The 18,509-nt window shown below is 35.2% G+C and overlaps 1 protein-coding gene across 1 annotated transcript; it reads left to right on the top strand.

The window, feature by feature from the left end:
• The first annotated feature begins 3,465 nt into the window (after nt 1-3,465).
• On the top strand, nt 3,466-18,306 carry LOC110265525 (uncharacterized). Its single transcript, XM_088495582.1, has 7 exons — nt 3,466-3,519; nt 4,361-4,416; nt 11,349-11,455; nt 11,649-11,783; nt 16,684-16,785; nt 17,886-18,010; nt 18,274-18,306. Exons 1-7 carry the CDS (start codon nt 3,466-3,468, stop codon nt 18,304-18,306), a joined length of 612 nt encoding a protein of 203 aa, XP_088351708.1.
• Nucleotides 18,307-18,509: the final 203 nt, after the last annotated feature.

Below are 18,509 nucleotides of genomic sequence, written 5' to 3'. Positions count from 1 at the left end.
ATGAGGAAAAAAAAGAAGGACGAGCGAAGACGACAACGATAACAGCGACAACGATGGCAACAACAACGAAGGCAACGATAATGATGACGGCGACAACAGTAACGATGGCGGCGTTGAAAAAAGTACACAGAAAAATATAACAAAAGAGGAGGAAGAGGAAGAAGATGAAATAGCAATAACAACACATAAGTACGTATGAAGAAGAAGAAGAAACGCACGGCAAATTTAGTTAAAAACTTAATTTAAAAAATATTTGAACGCCTAATTTTATTGATTGTTATTTTATTTATGTATTATTGTTATTGCTGTTTAGTGTGTGTATTGTGAATGTCAAATGACATTTATTTATTAATTTATTTTACTAACATAAGATTACTTCTATTATTTAATAATAAAATTTTAAAATTTTATTTTTAAAAAGCAAATAAACCAACCCAATCCAAAATAGCAACAAATTATATAGTTTCAGATCAAATTGATTTTAGTTCAAAATTGGTGCAAATCGCACTATAAACACTTTTTTTTATTTTTTTTTTCTGGTGACTAAACACTTTTTTTTATCTAACATATCTTAAATTTATATAGAATCAAATTAATTCTAAAAGTACACAAATTAACCATCGTAGCTTTAAAATTTTTTAAAATGAATTAACTTAGTTCTTAGACAAATTTCTTTTTATTTTCTTTAGAAATTTTAAATATTTTATATTGAGTTAATAGTCAAAATCGTTCCTGAAAGATACCTCGATCTCTATTTTCATCTTCAAAAGATAAAATTAATTAAATTCGTCCCCGAAAGATAACCAACCTGGTCGCGTTAGTCCTTCTGTCATCTCCTGTGCTGAGGTGGCTAACGCTCGCTGACATGGCCTGTTAACTGCCAGCGTGGTACTCGCTTAGTGTATCCTCTTGTTGCTGATAAGATAAGTTTATTAGATCAATTCAAATCAGTTCCTAAGTCCATGAACCCAAATCCCAAATTCAATGATTGGCTGCCTTAGTATTGTCGTCCCTCTTCCTCTCACTTCCGTCTCCCCTCTTCCTCTCACTTCCATCGTTGCTCTTGGAGCAATTAATTCAAACTATAGCTATATTAAATCCTCTTCTCAAGCCACAGAAAGTTCATGTAAGAAATCAGAATATTAAGATGGGTGCCAGCAATGTCTTTTCCTGTTTTATTTTGGCAACAAGGTTAATATATGATGATGATGATGATGATGATGGTCATGTGAATGATGAGTGATCAAGGCATAGAAAGCTTGTTTCAACACTTGCAACATCACGCTTCTGGGTAGTACTCAAGCCGTATGATCATACCCGGTTGGACCAGCACGTGAACCGGTTCGCATGGGCTGCACCACCCGCGCTTTGACCTGCACGACGGCAGCCATGACCCTGGACCCCTCAACCTCTTCCCATCCCCCGTGGTTGCCCTTTTTTCCTTCTTTTCCATGTGAGGTTGCACGTGTCTTGCTGCTACTCCAAAACCTGAATCCAGAAAGCGAAGTTAAACAGTTAGTCAGAGCTGAAGATAGAAGTAGAGAGAGTGTCACATGATGTTGAAGTGTACTGTTATGAACTTACTTGGCACTGATGATGCTCTGGTGGTTTTGCTGCTTCTGCTGGTCATGCACTACAAAACCTTTATTTGTTTGTGGTAGTTTTTTAATGGGAGTTACTAAAAACCTCCATAATATATTTTATTTGTGGCAAATTATAAAACCTCCTTAAATAATTAACAAAAACTCCCATTTTTATAATACTCCTAATCTAATCAAATTACAAAAAATTCCAATCCAAACAAAACTCACCTATACAAAAAAAAAAAACAAAACAGGGCTTCAAGATTCTGAAAACCTAGAATCTCAATGTCAGTGCCACCGCCACCGCCACCGCCATTCTCCTCCTTGCCGTTGTTGTCGTCATTGTCTCCTTCGTCAACGCATCACCGGTGGAGTTATGAATGGAGGACGAGGTGATCGTGGAGCCTCTCAATTCGTGAAGCTCTCCTTAGATCTTCTGCTTCTGCGTCGTCTTCCACGATGGGTTCTTCCGCTAGTTTTGCTTTTGCTCCAGTGGCTTGAAGCACTTAGAGAGCGGTTTCAGTGCGAACCCGGTGGGACTGGCTGAGGAGATCTGGAAGGCGAGCGAGCGGGAGTCTCTGGAAGCTTCGATTGAAGCTGCGTTCGAAGCTATCAGATCTCGTAGAACTGAGTCTTATGTCGTTCCAAGTTATTGCGGTGAGAATTTCTTCCTAATTTGTTCTTGTTTAGTTCGGGACTTAAATTTTCTCACTCACTTCCGATCCGAATTTTTTCAGACAATCTCCGTGTCTGTGAGAGGTGAATTGAATTTGAGATCTCTATTAACTCCAATTTGTGCCTAGTTCAGCTTCATACAGATACTTTCTCACTTGCTTCTATGATTTCAATTATTCCATATTGCTATTTCTGCACCTCTTTTGTGGATTTTGTGAACTGAATTGTGGAAAATGCAAGAATTACAATCCTTAACTCAAGCTTCTCACAACTTCCAAAGTGAACGAGCTTGTAACCAAATCCTACTAGCTTGTCATTATTCTTCCAGGGGACCTACACAGTAAGCACGTTTACTCACAAACTTCTCTTTCTGATTCTTTTTACTTCTCTTAAGATGAGATATATATATATATTTATTGAACTGTTTATCCTTTGTCTGAATGTCTTTTGTTAAGACTAGATCAATTAGGAGGTACTCAACTTTGAATAAAAATAGGTAAATAACTCATTAAGCATAAGCTATCTAAGCAATAATAGCAATAGGTAATTTCAATTTTCAAGCTTTCTATGCTTCTGTACCAAGATAAACTCAATGCATTCATGTAGATTATTGCACTACTAAAATAAATTGATTGTTTACTTTACTTTATAATTGTAAACAAACATACTTAGTATGAACATTCTTCTTCTAGTGCCAATTGTATATAAAGTTGATCGTCTTCGAGATGGAAAGAGCTTTGCTACGTAGAGAGTTGATGCAATTCAAAAGGGAAATATTGTGTTCACTTTGTTGGCTTCATTTCAAATAATTTTTGTTCTTAACGATAGTATTGAATGGACTTTCTCATGCAACAACAACTGAGATATGTTCATTTAACATATTCTCTTTTATAAATTTAGAGTATGCTTCAGTTATTTTCTTAATATACAGAAAGAAGAATTAGGATTTGACCACCAGGAAGTAGCCATGCCATATATGCCTCCACTAGATAAGGTAAGTTATATGGTTATTTATATTAATTAAGATTTAAGAATGAAAATGGTGTTTTGCTGATTTCAGAATATTAATTGTTTCTAGCTTTTGTCAATGGAGGAGCTGTGGGAGAGACGTCCTACTGACCCTCGTCTTCTAAAGTAAGATTTTGGAGGAGCTGCAGGAGAGACGCTAAGAAAGTTTCACGCCAAGACTTCGTTTTTTCCGCTTTCCATGGCTTCTGTGCATCTCATGTATCTGCAAACACATTTTCACTCTCATTTTCTGGTACTTTTTTTTAAATCTACCTTTTCCTATGATTGATGTCATAACCTGTATTGTTCAATTTTCATAGAAGTGGTATCTTCCTTACTAGCAATCGTTGTGAAGGTTGTACTCTTATGCGTTCTTGTTGATTTCCTATTGCTAATTTGTAATTATGCAAATCAAATTTGGAACTTTTATGCATTTTTCTGCTCTATTTCATTGCACCAGTTCTAGTCTCTACTCTTATGGTGGCCAGAGAAGAGCTTGCCACCATCAACAGGAGTGCAACTGCCAGAAGCTTCTTCATTCTGAATTTTTGATACACTATGTGCAATGGTAATAACGGGATTAATTATCTTTGATGATTTAGATCAAGAAAAGGCAGTGAAGTCATAAGTATTTGATAGATTTTTTCGAGAATTTAAAATTTCAAATAAGGGATCGGAACAAAAGAATATAAAGCAGATATACAAGATATAGTTAGAACAACTAATTGTGATGGTTATTTTGGTTATCAATTTTGTTCTTTATTGTTCTTGACTGTCTATTAGTACTATTGTATTGCAAATTAATAGCCATTGGGCTTTAATTTTAGACTTATATATTATTAGTGATTATTATGCTTTAATTCTAGACTTTGGCATCTATTAGTACTTATATGTGATTTGTGTTTTAATCAATGGTTTAGCTTTTGGATTGACTAAATTTATAATTAAAATTTTGATAAGAAATAATGTTAATCTATTAGTACTTATATGTGATTTTTGTTTTAATCTATTAGTACAATAATGTTAATTCTTATATATTGCCTTGTCCATACTATGTCAATTTTGATTTGATTCTTTTTTGCAATAAAATACAGGATATGAGGCAGCAAGCCAATGAAACTGGAGAAGTTACTACACCAATTATAGTAAAGTAGCTAGAAGATATTTTTAAGTTGAATGAGACATTTGCCAAAATAAAACTGTACGTATTGCCATAATTTTTCATAGACTTTACTTGCTCGTTCGCAACATTTGCTTCGGTTTAATTAAAACATTAGTTAATCCTTTATAAGAACATGGTACCTGTAATACCCGGTCAAGAGTTTAGGAGAAGAGGATACCCACAACGTCTTCCCCAAAGGCGAAATGACCTTGCGACAAATAAGAATTCCCAAGGAAAAGGTAGGAAAAAGCAAATAGTGGTTGTTTCAGATGTTTTGAGCTGTCAGAGATGTGGAGGTCATCACCCAAATAGACCGTGTCGTTATGGTTCGGGTTTGTGTTACAATTGCGGGAAGCTAGGACATTTGGTCAGAGATTGCCCACATCGGAAGGACCGGGAGACTGCCAGGTCTGATTTTCGTACCTGAGGTAATAAGAAAACTGATAACTTAATTCTTTACCACTTTAGATAATGCTGAAGGCTGGTATTCACTCATAATACATGGTCGAATGAAAAATTATGATCTGTTCTAGATAACCCTAAGTTATCTTAATAGAAGGTTTGGTGAGCATAAGTGATTAGGTAAGCCTTTAACGGAAAGCAACCTCAGAGTGGAATGACTGGTGGGCGATGTCAAAGCCATCATCCGGGAACTCCGTGTCGAGGTGGATTGGGACTTTGCTATGGTTGTAGAGGAGTTGGACACGTGTCCTGGAAATGTCCTAAGAAGGTCAACCGGAATACTACCAAGGGCCAACAACAAGGTCGTGTGTTCACTACAACAACGGGTGATACCGTTAGATCCGACGGTTTGGGAATTGGTAAGCGAAAGATCGGTAACAACGTGTTAAAAGTACGATTAAGTTGGTATGTGGTTTTGGCTATCATAGATAGAAATCTAGTGAATGCCAGTCATGCTAAGTTGTGGTTGTGAGGAAGTAATTGATAGAACTCGTACTAGACGAGAGATCAGAATAAAGCAGCGGAAACTTGTGGAAGCAGTAACACAGGATAGCTACGAATAAGAGCTGTAAAAGTTTACTATAGTATCTTATGTTTGAATACTAGAAGGGTTAAGCGGGTTACTGCAAGTAATGATCCCCAATAGTTGGAATTGATTGCGGCTGCGAGCTTTGATGGTTCTAAAGCGGATGAGGAAATTATCATTGATGCATAATTGGATTTAGATGATGAGAGAGTGCAAGTTGTCGTGTTTGAGAGATGAGTACCATGATGTTTGGTCATAGTGACCTTGGAATTAGATTGAGATTTATAATGATTGGTTTTGAAAGACGAATGTGAAAACCACTAAATTGGAATGCTGATGCGGTACTGAGATTGGTTTAAGGAAACCCGTGACGGGTGGTAAACTCCAATTTTTGGGGAGGTACTGTTGAAAATTTTTCCCAAGAAATTAAAAGAGCGTTGGTTATGGTTTTGAGGATGATTTTTGATATGAGTAACGTTAACAAAAGAGATGTGTCTCGAATGCTTTTATAGATTATTAAAGGAAAGCGGATTCTTATAATTTTGTTAAATTGTTATTTCAAACTCATTTGCTTTCCAAAAATGAAAGGGGTTTTTGATTGATGAGTCAGAGGCTTTATAACAGCAAGTCATGTGGAAATTCGAGGGTTTGAGAATAAGAAAGTAAGTTTGGAGTTTATGCTTGGAGTTGAGCTGTGATTAGTGGTAATTGGCTTGGCAGAGAGAGAGGATAGTGATGGAGTATCATTAAGGTGTGGTGATGATCTTTGATTGATTATAGTGATGGGGGACGATGGCTGTGATTAACGACGATGGTAATATTATTGATGACATGATTTGAGATTTAATAGGGTGAGTTGATGAGACGATAAAAGTAAGGAATGAGACTATTGGTCGGCGTTGGACAAATGACCGAGAACCTCGAATATAGAGAAATCAGAGCGCGGCAACGGAAGCGCGCAGAATAAAAGGACCTTGGGACTGTTATGCGTTGGATATAGAGGCAGACTACGCTCGCGTACTCGCAGTGATGGATGGAATTTTCGAGGGCGAAAATTTCTGTTAGGGGGGTAGAATGTAATACCTGGTCTAACCGAAATTAATTAAATAATAAGTTAAATAAGAGCGAATATGGTTGGAAGATTTGGCAATTGGAATTTGATAATTCAAATATGATATTTGGATTCAGTGAATTTTTTCGAGTCGAAAAACATAGTTTTCTGCGTAAAAGCGCGCAGTGGAATTTTGACCAGCAGTACCGGCTGAGATCTGTCTGGTACTACAGCTGAGGAAATTGATTATGGGTAAATAAGATTAATAAATGAGGAACTATAATTAGGGAAGGTAGAAATATTTAAAGTGCAATTTAGAGCGCTAATCTTAAAGGTTTTGGCCCAAAATTGGGTCAATGGGCAAAAATAAGTGAACCGGGCCTAAGTGGGCCCAAGACCCAACATATATAAACATTAGTTATGAGCATTTCAGCTCATTTTGCCCTAAAGAAGGGGTGTTGGGCGCTGAAATTGGGAAGAGAGAAGAGAAGAGAGAAAACCTAACTCTCTTTGATCTTCAAACCACCATAACTTGAGCTACGGAGCTCCGATTGACGAGCCGTTTACGGCCACGCGTCGCTCTTCTTATCCTCTACAATTCTATCTAAGTTTTGTGGTGAGTATTCCATTCATCTCTGCCCAGTTTTTGAAATTCCCCACTGTTACACGTTTTTGGGTAATTAGTGTTGAAATCTTGTGATTTTGGGTGTTTAGGGATACTCCAACATGGATTCTAAGTGGGTTCTATCGCTACTTCATATGGGCTGAGGTAAGAAGTGTTCAAACCCTTGTGACTTGTCATTTTTATGAGCCCTAGGTTGATGTATGTATGTGATATTGGTTATGTTAGTGTATTTGGTGATGTTGGTGCACAATTGGGAGATTGGTATTGCTTGAGGAGCTTTGGTGAGGCTTGGAGCTAAGGTTGGTGAAGACTTCCAAAGAAGAGGATCAATTGGTTTGGCTACAAGAGGTACGGTTTAAGTTTCATTTAAGTACCGTGTGTTGTGATGAGAATTCCTAGGCTAGATGCCCCTAGGATTAAGTTTGGATTGTGTAAATGGTTGGTGCTAATATGCATAGTTGGTATGTAATGTGAATTAATGATTTGGGTTGAGAATTGTGTGGCCTTGTATGCTTGGTGTATTGAGAATTTGATGTACTGGGTAATGAGTATTGATTTGTGGTTTATGCATTTAAATTATGATATTGGGCCGGAGGCCGTGGATTTTGGGCCGGAGGCCGAAAAAAGGTAAGAAAAGTAAGTTGATGTGTGCATTGTATGATGACACAAGTGATTGGATGAATTTCAGATAATGAATATATGAATGATTGGGTTGGTTATTGAATAATAAGGTTTGAGGAGTTGAGGTATGGGATTTGGTAAATTTGGGTGCAATTATATAGATGAGGTATGTTGGTTTTGGTTGAGATATATTATATGGTCATATATGTGATTATGATTATTGATGCCTTGATGGTATGATGATGCATTAGAGATATGTTTGTCGTGATATATGCTTGAGGAATGATTAAGGTTGATTTGTGGGTAAAGCCACGTGATAGTGAGTACGATATTGATTATGTATAATGATGGTTGATTGGAAATAGTGTTGTTGAAATTTGGCATGAGAAAGAGTATATGATATGTAAATGTGTTTGAGTTTGAGAAAGTGTCAACGTGCGAGTTGAGGAGGCTTGATGTTGATTTTGGTATATTTTGATTGATTTCAAAGAAAAGGCTGAAATTGGCATGTTTTGATTGATTTTGAAAAGAGTTGAAAATGACTTGTTTTGAAAATGGCACTTTGTGGTTTTGTATGGAAACATGGTTTTGGGGCATACTTTGACGGGACATAACCTGGTCTACGGATCTCTGTTTTCTGCCAAATCTGTTTAGAAATGAAATTGGATCCGGGATGTCCATGCCGTTCGAAGGACGGGTGAAAAACAATTTAAAATGAGAGAGTTATGTCCGTCGAAAGATTGGGGGTTGAATCTGTAAATTCTGCAGCTTTTAACTTAGAAAATTTTTAGCAGAACGACCCTACGCGCGTAGGCGCACCTGGCGCGTGCGCGCCGTTCTTCCAGAAAGCACCATCCACGCGTGCGCGTGGTGTGCGCGGGCGCGTCGATGCGCTGTACCAAATGCCCAGCTATTTTCCAGAGAGTTGTGCCAGGGTCGTGCCAGTTTTGTGCCTGGGCGCAAGAGCACCCACGCGTACGCGTGGCTGACGCTTGCGCGCCGTTTGGATATTTTTCAATCCGCGCGTTCGCGCGTCGATAAGTTTTTGGCCATCCACGCGTGCGTGTGGAGTGCGCGTACGCGTGGCCCTGTTTTCATGCCAAAGTTGATTTTTGAGTTTTTAAAGCCAAACCTCATACTTTTAAGCCTCCGATCTCACCCCTTATGTATCAAATCATTATGGTATGCCTAGCAATGAGGAAGGAGCTAGGGGATGTGGTAACTTGCGAGTGAAGCAAGGGAAAAGGTTATGATCAATGATGATCAGATATGATTATATGAGATATGGAGGATGGCGGTGGAAGTACCGTGTATGCCATGAGCCGAAGGGCTATATTTATTGATAAATGGTTGGTTCTTGATTGGACCATGAGCCGGATGGCTGAGTTCTTGCCGGATACGGCGGAGCCATGTTGATAAATTGGCTAGTTCTGGATTGAACTGTGAGCCGGGTGGCTGAGTTATTGCCGAGTTACGGCAAAGCCATTATGGATTATGGCTGAGTATAAAGGCATATATGATAAATTAACGAATATGATAAATGAATAATGATGAAAAATGTTGAATGTAAGCATGCTTGTGTTTTCTCTCTGGTTGTAAGGGTGACAGGGCACCGATACCCTCTAATGGCGACAGGGCGCAGATATCCTCTAATGGCGACAGGGCGCAGATACCCTCTAATGGTGACAGGGCACATATTCCCTCTAATGATATTAATACGCAACAGAGAGACTGTGCCCGGGTTAGCTACCGGACATGTCGGGTTGGCTTGATAACCGACAGATGATATCATCAGCCATAGGGCAGGCATTCATCATTTGCATATGTTTGAATTGTTTGGGTTTGCCTATTTGTTTTGGATTTCTACATTATATATGCTAAGTTACCTGATTATGTGCTACTTGTTCTACTTGTACCCTAATTGTGTATTACTTGCCTGTATTGCTTGTGTTTGTACAACTGAGAGGCCCCTCATGTTGGTGTCGGTGGAGGTTGAGGGCTGTTCTTGATGAGATGAATTGATGATGCGATTGCATGATGATGGTGATCATTAGTTGAGATGATTTGAGCTCCCTGGGTAGACACAGTGATGTGGTTTCACTAGTTCCAGGGAGGGCATGATATATTGATATAGAATTGCTGAGACAGCACGACTGATGATGGCTTTGTTTATGATTCTGAAATCTGATTCGTGGGAGAGTCAGCGAGTTGGGAGTCATATGAGATGTGATCTAAATTTAGTATTCCCTTACGGCAGATGCCTATTTATAGATTAGTGAGAATCTAGGCTGGATACTTGGTGAAAAGGAGTTTAGGATGCTTGGTGAGTTTTTATTGCAGTGCATTGTATTTATTTGGCACTTTTACCGTACTGGGAACCCATGGGCCCGGGGTTCTCATTCCGTATATATCTCTTGTTTTTCAGATACAGGTCCAGGTGCTCAGAAGTGAGTTTGTGGGTCGTCTGAGAGACGGTGAAGATCTTTATTTCCTCTACTTTGTGTTTGATTAGAATCTCTCCACCTATGTTTTGAAAAGATTATATTATGTATTGAACTCTTTTGGAACTTGCCTATAGAGGCTCTTATGTTTCCTTTGGGAGAGATTAGGATATACTGTTGTCATCTACTTTCATACTGTACCCTAGCCGGCCTAAACTTCGTGGGTCGCGACTAGTGGCTATTTACTTATGTTATATATATCTATCTGTTATCTATCTCTTAATCTCCTCTACGCCTTGTCCGTATATCATTTTCGGCTTCACGATTTATCTTTTGTTGTCGAAACGTGAGTGATACGTCTTCGCGATTTTATTTCTACTCTTTTCAGGCTTCTCGATTAATACTCTTTTCGAAATTACCTATATTTATATATTAAAAATCCACCTGAGAGTCGTACCACCGTAATATCATTGACTTATGACTCGAGCATAAGGATTTGAATATTAGGGTGTTACAGTACCAATCATAGTAATATAGAATAGTGGCAGTAGAATAGAGTAGAAATAGGAAAATAGAAAAGATAAAATGGGTTCTAAGTACTCTTCTTCCTCCCATTTTCTTTCGTCTTCAAAACAAAAAACTTTTATTATTCTCTTGCTTTTGTTCATAATCATCCCACTCATCATTCCTTTTGAGAAGCCAAATAGTGTTCCTAATCTCACAAACAGAATCAAGTTGGTGGAGAAAACAAATTTAAAGCCTCTTGGTTTGATATCATAGAAAAATCCATTGGTAGAAGCAATAGCATTAACATAGGCCTTATTAACATTACTTTCTAGTATGTGTGTATGTTATCAGCACACACCCTCCCCACTTACCTTGCTAGCTGTTACATAATTTGGGCCCACTGCACTCTTTACTAGCTCTCTTTTCTTTTATGTTCCTACAATAAATAAAGTGTTTAATTACTATATTAGTTTTTATAATCTTATCAAATTTTTAATTAAATTCTTGTATTTGAGTTGGAAGATAATCCAAATAACATGATTCCACTGATCCCCTCAATATGCTATGCCGTATAACATACTAAATTTATTAGCTAAATCTAATCATTCTTTGTATTTCTTCTTCAGTTTATTCTTTTGATATAGTACCTGCGTCTTAGACATTCTAACTCAATTTCTCCTGCATCAGATTTCATGTTGCTACTGAGGAGCATGTGAAAGAAGCAATAAGGCCTTTCACCCTGTCTACAATCGATGCTGCTCGGTCTGGAAAAGTTTTATCTGATTCTGGCACCGGTGAGTTAGTTAACCGATACCTGTACTCAGATAGGACAATTTTTTTGAAACTGCTTATTGTTCTGTTGAGAAAGTAATCAGTTACAAGAAGTTTTAAGTTATGTTGGTTTATTAGTGTCTCATAGATAGGTGTCATCTTTTGCTATTGCTTTCTCCAAGGACTTGCTTTGCCAAATAATCTTTTGTTTGACAGATGTCTTATCAAACCAGAAATCACTTGCTATTGCCTCACCAAGTGAGCAACAGAAGTACAGGAAACCATTTTCTGCAGAAGATTATGCTAGAGTATCCACGTCACCAGAAGCAGGAGCAAATGAGTCTTTAGCATGTAAATTGATAAATTTTCTTCACTTTGAGTTGATTTTGATATCCAAAGGATACATTTTTATATTAACATTCAATATAGATTCTGCTTGAGCTAATCTGTTTCATACATTTTCTGCAGTAAAAACTAAGTAGGCGATTTATTATTCACCCTTTTAGGAGGAATTCCCTGACAATAACGAAGGTATGTACCCTTACTGCTCAAGCTTTTCTGAATCCATGTTAATTTTTGTATGTGTCACTACTAAATGTCATCAAAAAATAAAATCTCATTCATTGATTAAACTCTCTCTTGTTTATTTAATTGTCTCTCTTTAGCCTCTCTTGGTATAAACCTCCTCAAGAGACGCCACTATTGCTTTCTCCCAAGTGAACTTTTGCAAATCTATAATTACATGTACTTGTGCTTATAGACTTATACACTTAACATTCTATGCGGATGCGATGCTTTTTTTTGGGTCTTGTTGGCACTTTTACTTCTAAATATTCACAACTGCAAAGCATTCCTCATCATGTAGCAGTTTTATAGCCATAATTTCGTTGCTTTTAGATTTAGAGCAACCATCATGAGGTTGTTGCAGATTTAGTGCAGACAAGATTTGTTGCTAGGAGATCATCGGTGCTAGCAATGGACATTAGAGGACAAATATTTGAGACTTTTATGTAGTTAGATGATATTGAAACATTAAAGTTGTTGTTTTGTTTTAATTTTTTGAAGAAAAACAGTGATAGTTATGTAGAACTATACCATATGTAATTATGTTTGGAACTATTGACATTGAGAACTTTTATATATAGAGAGTTATATACTTATATTGTCTTATATTGAGGAATTATTGTTGTTTTGGTGTTATTGAGAAATTATTGAGCTATAAAAGATTTAGTTTTTAAATTGTAATATTAAAAACTAAATTTTTAATTTGAGTAGAGTGTAAATGAGATGGAATTAATGAATGTTTTGAAATTAAAAATAAATAAATAATCAAAAGATTTGTGGAAGTTTAAAAATCCCACAAAATAGCTAATATTTGTTAAATTAGAAAATTAATTTGTGGGGGTTTTAAACTGCCACAAAAGTGATTTAAAACCGTCATAAAAGACCAATATAAAACCCCCACTAAACATACACAAAACCTCCACTGAATAAATGATGGGGTTTCAAAAAACCTCTACAAAAGAGCTCGTGGCACCTCAAATTTTGGAGGTTTTAGAAACCCCCAAAAATCATTTGGTGGGGTTATAAACCTCCACAAATTGACATAAAAACTACCACAAATAGCCAAATTCCTTGTAGTGATGGCTGAAACAGCAGAAGAGAACAAGAGAAGAGTGAAGGTCGTCAATGCTAATTTGGTATTAGGGTTCATGGACTTAGGGACTGATTTGAATTGATCTAATGAACTTATTTTATCAGCAACAACAGGGTACACTAAGCGAGTGCCACATTGACAGTTAACAGGCCATGTCAGCGAGCGTTAGCCACCTCAGCACAGGAGATGATAGAAGAAATAACGCGACCAAGTTAGTTATCTTTCGAAGACGAATTTGATTAATTTTATCTTTTGGTGACGAAAATGGAGATTAAGGTATCTTTGAAGAACAAATTTAACTATTAACTCATTTTATATTGCTTAATTCCATTTATTGCACCTTTTCAAGTAAAATTCTCACTACTTATAAAAATAGAACGATAATATACCGTTAATTATATTTATATGTCTTCAATTCTATGTGTATATAAACTATAATTATTGATCATCAAAATAACTAATGATTAAATAATTACGAAGCCACTTCCTTAATTAAATTTTCATGATCATATTTTAGATATTTTTGTTACAGAAATTTTGTATTCAAATGAATATTAGTTATCACTATAAGAAATACTGTTAAAATCGACGGCAAAAACGGTCGCTTTTAAATGTGTCAATTTTTCAAAAGTCTAATAAAATCGACGACTTGTAAAACTGTCGATAAGATTTCAATAAAATCGACAGTCAGTGTATCGATAATATAAACTTCAGAATTTTACATATTTAAGTATCGATAATATTTTCAAAAACGATGACAGATTTATCGATACTTGATTTGTTAAAACTGACGGCCTATCCGTTGATATAATTATTAAAGTACTGATAATGAAGAATGTCGTTGAGTTTTTGTTTTCTTTTGTCTATTTTAAATTAAAAAAAAAAAAAACAACATTGCCATCGGTTTTTTGGTCTAACTTAAATTCAAAAAGCGACAATAAAGTCATCGATTTTAGTAGCCATGCTTTTTATTATTTTTTCCACTTAAAAAAAAATATACAATTAATACAAATAAACTTTTAAATATAGAAATAAAATTTATACTAAATATTAGATTATGAGACAAATAAATTTTTAAATATAAAAGTAAAATTTATATTATATATTAGATAATGAATTTACAAACTTATTAAAATAACATACAATCTTTTAACATAAAGATTTAAAATAAGATAAATAATTAAACTTAGACTTATATTTGTCTAAATCGCAATCTATTAATAATACAAATATTCAAAAAAAATAAATAACCCTACTCATACTCATCTAAATAATTCTCATCTGAGTCGTCGAGATTACCAGTATCATCCTCCATTTTAAATCATGTAACCGTCCTAGTAACAAAAAAATGCTCATTCATTATACATGTCACCTAAAAATATATATTACGTAAGAATAAGCCAAAAAAGAAGTTCACTTATGCTTATCATGAGAAATCAACATGAAAAAGTTAATGCTAGGTCTCTCCGCACATAATGTGAATTATCCACTTGTAGATAAAGCTAATACAAACAATAATCAAAACCTTACATATAATCGTTGAACAAATAGACATGAAAATTTAGAAACAAAAGCAAACTATGGATTTTAACATGACAACAATAAACATAAGAGAACCAGATTTCAGCTCACATAATGATACAGTGTTTTATTTATCATCAAACAGACAAGCACATTAAATATTAAAAAAGAAAAAGAACTTCCATAATCTTTTGAAGAAAAAAAAATAAATTAAGGTAATAAAAACTTTTTATCCTTTTGAATTTTAAGGCAAATTAAACGATGTAAGAGATATTTTTTTTTTATTTTATCTCATAAATTATTCACGCTCCAAGTTTACCAATAGAAATTAAACTACAAGAATTCTTTTCTCGAATGTCACATTCCGGACTAGAATCTTTTCATCTACTTTCTAAACAAAATGGACTATATGAACCCACACTCCATGTTCATACCTTTGATCATCAATAAGTTCACACTCCAAGCTCATTCAAAGTGGACTATATAGGAATTAGCACTTCAAGTTCATATCTTTGAACAAAATTACAACATCTGGAATATTCCATTAGATCAGAATGTGTTTCCTACAAGTCTTAACAAGATTAGCTTATTTCATCATGGTAAGTTGGGGATTTCCCAAAGCTTCAAGTGCTATATTTGAGTGCGGTTACAGTGGACAGAGGAAGGTGGAAAATAGAAGGAGTAATGCTTCACATTCGACGTTGCAACATCCCTCAACACATACTAAGCTATGACTGAACTTCCAAGTTTAATTTTTCTTGTTTTAAATAAATTGTTATTACTTATTTAATCATGTAATTGTTGAATAATTATCCAAATTAGTCCTCGAAGTTTTTGAAGTCCGATACTTTAGTTCTTTATGTTTTAAAATACACAAATCAGTCTTTAATGTTTACCTCGACGTGTGTGATCTAGACAAATCAATTCTCATAATGAAGTACACACTACTTGAAAACTAGTTATTACAAACGGATATTTTCAACGAATTTTATCCTATGGAAATACAGATGGAATTTGCAAGGGATTTTTTGACAGAAACAAAAAAAATGAATTAGCATAAATTACAGATGGAAAAGAGAATTCGTCGATAATTCTGTCAGAAAAATTAATTTTTTTCCTCTCTCCGTCCACGCTCACTCCATCGCACAAGCTTCTTTCACCGCTGCCGCCGCCGGTCGTGACGCACGATCTTATCACTGACCTCAGCAACGGCCATTCGCGGGTCATCCTCATCCACCGGTTCAGGAATCACTGCACTCATCCACCGATTCAGGTATGGTTTCGTGTAGCATAATGTTCCCGTGCTGCTCATCATGGCTTCGTGTAGAATAATGTTCCCTTGCCAGTTCTTCATTTTCATGAGATCCATTAATCTTGCTTCTCATTTGAAATTGGGAATCACACGTACACAGAATAGGTCACTTCATCTCTTCTTCGGTCTCTATCTTTCAATTTTTTGCTAATTTGAATTTCCTAAACTAGTTAATACTAGTTTGGAATAATCAATTTCAACTGTAATATTATATGATTTAATGTAAATACCACTACATACTCTCTGTTTCTAATCTAAATATTTGTTTTGTTTCAGAATTTTTTCAGAATTTCTCCTGAATTTTGTTTCGCTGATAGTCTTGCTTCATTGGCACTTCTACGGCAAAAAATAAAAGATAAAACAAGTGATGGGATATTTAACTGGAATGTTTCTGGTACCTCTATTTGTTATCTTGCCGTTGAGGTATAACTCTATTATATCAAAATTTTCTGCTGTTTTATTCCGTATAAAATATGAATTATGATTCAAAAGTACAAGTTCTAGGTGGAAATATAATAGTAATATAAATGAGATAGTAACCATTTCTTGTTTTATGTGAATGTTGTAGTTTAATTTACATAGCTTCAATTTCTATACGCTAATGAAATTGCTTCTTGTTGTGTTCTGTACTCTACTTTACAATAATCAAGGAATAGTTTTTTATGGCAAATCTTTTTTCTTTCACACTTCAATAATGTATTGTGTCAATTTTCTTGTGTTCTGTACATTACTTGATGACGAAGTTGTTGCTCACTTGGCAGACTTTAGATTAGCTAGACTCGTTCATGGTGCCACAAGCCGTTCCAGCAGTGATGAAGTTACTTCCTCTACAATTAAGAGAACCGTTAGATATATTCCAGCAGGTAAGCTCATAACTGATAATATTTGTTATTTGCAGTGTAATAAACTTCCGTTGATAATATTAGTTTTAAATTGCTTGGAGTGTATACTTATTTATTTTAACATTTTATTACATTGTTCTGCTGACTTTAATAGTAGTTGGTGTTGGTGTTGGTGAGTGAACTACAACCACCACCAAGAGGGGACATAGCAAGCATTGGTGGTACATATTCTATTCTTTTTGAGGAAGATGAATGATGCAATGGCGGCTTCAGAATGCAGCAGTTGTGTTGAGTCTGGTTGGACTCTATATCACTACTAGAAAACTAGTTATTACAATATTTCTAGTAGCAGTGATGTAGTACAATGTTTGGGTAACCTCTGCTCATGTTTACGTATCACTGGTTTTTGTATAAATTGCATGTAGTTAAATATACTTTTCTTCTTTTTGCCTCTTGTTTTAATAAGTATATAAGGCTGGTTTATCTCAAGTATTGTTTTACAGCTCTTGCCTCTTCCATAAGACTTTTTCTTAGGCACAAAAATATTATAAATTTAAAAAATAAAACAAAAACATATGACCTTTTCATAATAACCTTCCAACAAATTGGACTGATCTGATAATGATACAATAACAGATTGAGATGTTTATCATAACTCTTCATTTCTTAATACTATGCTTATTATTGTTGCATCCTGTTCTTGCTTTTAGTGTTGCTGCTCCTTTTAGTGCTGTCACACATTTTAATGTTTTAGTGGCTTCTTTCTTCCATGTTTTCTTCTTCTTAAGCTTCTTGGGTAACTGGTAACTTTACAAAGCTAATTTATCATTTTGAGTGGTTCTTGCGATTTTGTAATTATTAATAGTAATACTATTTATTTATCTTAGTAACCCGAACATGGTCGCTTTTAGTTTATTTATTAATTCGATAAGTAATTGGTTTTATTTCTTCAGCGTTAACTTTTTCAATTTTGTTTTCTTCTTGCTAGTTAGCATAACTTAATAAATATTATTTGTTTGTTACCATTTGTTTTCTAGTCAATTGGATTTAATTTTATTGTAAAAATGAGTAAAAATGAAGTATTTGTACATGAGTTTGTTGCTGACATGTTTTGTTATCAGATGGTCACAAACCAGGATTACAAACTGTGCCAACAAATGATCCTCAAGTTCAAGATGCTGCAAACCATGCTATAAAAACCATCCAGCAGAGGTCCAATTCATTAGTGCCTTATCAGCTTCATGAGGTGTGGTTGATGATTTGTCAAATATATAGAATTATGAAAAAAAATTATTTTAGCTCAGTTTCAGCTAAGATGCTTAATCGAGAAACCGTTGAGCATGCTTTTCTGTTGTGACTGTGATCTTGACTTGGTTTATGAGAAAACTTTTATGTTGATCACTCCGCTCGGTTTTTTTTGGGGGCTGTTTTTTTGTGAAAAAGAATGAGTTTAAATTCCAGATATGGCTTTAAGATATAATGTTTCTTCCATTCTCTTACAAATTGCAGTATATGATTATTTTCGATCTTTTACACAGATAGGTAGCATATTTAGTTAAGCCGTTACGGTCCTTCTTTCAAAGCGATATGTCATTGGGAGCATCAAAGGAAACTCACAGATTTTGTATTGGGAACAAACTTGTTTTATGGCTTTTCTTGTTTGTTTTCTTGGTTCTTGTTTTTCTTCTACTACTGCTGCTATTTTCTCAACTAAGGTCATACTTTTTGTCATCTAACCACAGTTA

This window comes from Arachis ipaensis, chromosome B8, assembly GCF_059453495.1.
Source record: "Arachis ipaensis isolate K30076 ecotype BB chromosome B8, ASM5945349v1, whole genome shotgun sequence".
In the NCBI taxonomy this organism is placed as follows: domain Eukaryota; kingdom Viridiplantae; phylum Streptophyta; class Magnoliopsida; order Fabales; family Fabaceae; genus Arachis; species Arachis ipaensis.
The sequence above is the reverse complement of the archived record's forward strand: the minus strand, read 5'-3'. Positions and strand labels throughout refer to the sequence as shown.

Excerpts from the sequence above, each read along its gene's own strand:
- LOC110265525 (XM_088495582.1), top strand. The coding sequence starts at position 3,466 with ATGGCTTCTGTGCATCTCATGTATCTGCAAACACATTTTCACTCTCAT. Across the intron at positions 4,417-11,348 it reads ACTACACCAATTATAGTAAA|ATTTCATGTTGCTACTGAGG; the intron begins GTAGCTAGAAGA and ends CTCCTGCATCAG. Across the intron at positions 16,786-17,885 it reads CGTTAGATATATTCCAGCAG|ATGGTCACAAACCAGGATTA; the intron begins GTAAGCTCATAA and ends TTTTGTTATCAG.